The sequence below is a fragment of the Astatotilapia calliptera genome, chromosome 23, assembly GCF_900246225.1.
Source record: "Astatotilapia calliptera chromosome 23, fAstCal1.2, whole genome shotgun sequence".
Lineage (NCBI taxonomy): Eukaryota > Metazoa > Chordata > Actinopteri > Cichliformes > Cichlidae > Astatotilapia > Astatotilapia calliptera.
In genome coordinates, this window is record NC_039323.1 from 17,659,282 (window position 1) to 17,661,575 (window position 2,294).

At 37.1% G+C, this 2,294-nt stretch overlaps 1 protein-coding gene across 2 annotated transcripts in view; it reads right to left on the reverse strand.

Moving 5' to 3' along the window:
- Positions 1 to 794, reverse strand: part of LOC113016295 (uncharacterized) — a 33,285-nt gene extending 32,491 nt beyond the window's left edge. For both annotated transcript variants that reach the window (XM_026159030.1, XM_026159029.1), the window contains exon 1: positions 292 to 794. In XM_026159030.1, coding sequence (XP_026014815.1) covers positions 292 to 370 — 79 coding nt within the window. In that variant the 5' untranslated portion in view covers positions 371 to 794. The remainder of the gene's footprint in view (positions 1 to 291) is intronic.
- Between the last annotated feature and the right edge of the window lie 1,500 nt (positions 795 to 2,294).

Below are 2,294 nucleotides of genomic sequence, written 5' to 3' on the forward strand. Positions count from 1 at the left end.
CTGAAGATTCGATGTGTCAGGATCAATAATCTGACCAAAGTAAATAGAATTAGTGCTACTCCAAACTTTCACTTGACTGATGGTGCTGTTTTTCCCCTGTTATGCAATTCTTCAGCTCATACTAGAAAATTTTTATTAAAAGAATCAAAGCATGTGATACATCGGTCATGACTTTTACTGTGATATTTTGCTGATGACACTGTGCTTTTACTTTGTAAAGCAGCACTATCATTCAGAGCATTTTATCAATAAAAGGAAAGAAATAACTGTTAATAACATCAACATACAGACCTGTTTCCATGTACAAGCAGCATGAAAGCAGCATGGCCCCAAGCACCCACAGCACCAGCTTCCCACACTTTCCAACCATTTCTCAAAAAGAAAACCACCTCCCCGAAAGATCCACCCTGGACTCGCTGCTCCTTATTTCCACGTTCTCAGCTCATCAGCAACTTCCCGCTCATCCATCCACCAGTTCTCATGGCAGAAGAAACAGAAAAAGAGAAGACAAAAGAGATCCTAAAGTGTGTGCTGTCTGCAGGCCGCTTCCTCTCAGGTGAGCAGATGGGACTTTGCTGCTACTGCCGGAGATTTTTTTCCTCTTCGCTCTAATCCTATTTGTTAAGCTGCTGGAGTGGATGACTGTCAGAGCCACGTTGTGACGGGCCAGTCAGAAGGAAATCAAACAAACAGGCTGTGTCGGGCAAGGAGACAGTGCACAGGGTTAAAACTTAGTGGTAAAATATAGAGTTAAGCCCAAGAAAATGTGAGACGACAGGTTAAATCCAGACCTAGGTAACAACATTAACCACCACAACCATGCTGAGAGAAACAGAAAATAATCCTAACTAACAAATGACTGAAAAAAAAAATTATGAAGCCCTGTCAGATAATCCCGTTTATTTTGTTTTTGTGCTCAAATGCAGCTCTTTAAAGTCCAAGATACATTATCATTAAAATAAATCTTCTACAAAAAAGGTAATTTCCTTAAAATAAAATGAAGTTCCACCAAAACAACTGACATTTGTGAAGGAAAAGTTCTTCTGTGGTGCAGCCAGAACGATGATGACCATAAATGATCCTTTCCTTTATTTTTCTAGGAGCAAATTCCATTTCCACTAAGACAAAGCCGCTGGCTGATTCCAGCTACAATCCAACTCAAATGCACCACAAGTCAGTCAAAATCAATGTACAATCCAGCAATAATCCAGCTAGATTGCATCAGAAATCAATAACCAGAATAGGTCCATAATCCAGTCTGAGACCAGTTTGAATTCAGATGGAATCCTACCAAAGTCTAGTCTGGTTCCATTTTTAGCTCAGTAATTGTTATGTTTAAAATATCTTGCATTTATTTTCTGGAGCTCCATACATTTCCTCTCCACTAAGAAAAAAAATTGCTGTCTGAATACATCTACACTCCAGCCTGGTGAAATACTAACACGACTGATTCTAATAATGACCCTAAATTAGTCTTCTATTTATAGTTATGGGATCAAGTCCATTAAGGCAATTTTGTATCTAGAATACATCATACAAGAATCCAGCGACTGAGCTGAGATTGAGTGGTTGCGTTGAGTGGCGTTTTATAGTCACATTTCTGATCCAATAGGACAAAGTTAGTGTCTGATTCCAGCCACAATCCTGCCAGATTACAATGAAAACTCAAAGAATGTAGCCATAATCCAGTCAATCCATCTGAATTGACTGGTTGTATAAGTGACCATGCATCCTGTACATATTTTCCTGGGGTTATGTCCACTGATTCATATTTTCCAGCAGAATCCAGTCAGAAATCAGCAACATTCCAGGTAGATTACAGCCAAAATCCAACCAGTACATGGTTTCAGTACAATCCATCTTAAATCCAGATGAAGTCAGTGGTGGCAGTGACAACCATAAATATGTCATGTTTATTTTTCCTTGAGTAACATTACAGTCTTCACAGTCATTTAAAAAAAAGGGGTAAAAAAAAAAAAAAACAAAACACTTAAGTGACACTAAATATAAAATAAATTCTCAAAAGCTCCTGAGAGCATGAATAACCCAGTCAACCCATCTTTACTCAGATTACTTTGTTAGGTTTTGCATTTTTCAGATTATTAATAAAGGTTTAAATGATTTATTAATTATATTTTTTATGATTTCAGCAGAATGTGCTAACACGCTAACAGATGTTAAAGATTAAGCTCACAATCGTTTTCAAAACCATTTTAATCAAAATCTTTCTGTATTTTAACATTTTTTGCATTCAATAACAAAAAACATACAAACAAACAAACTACAATACATGA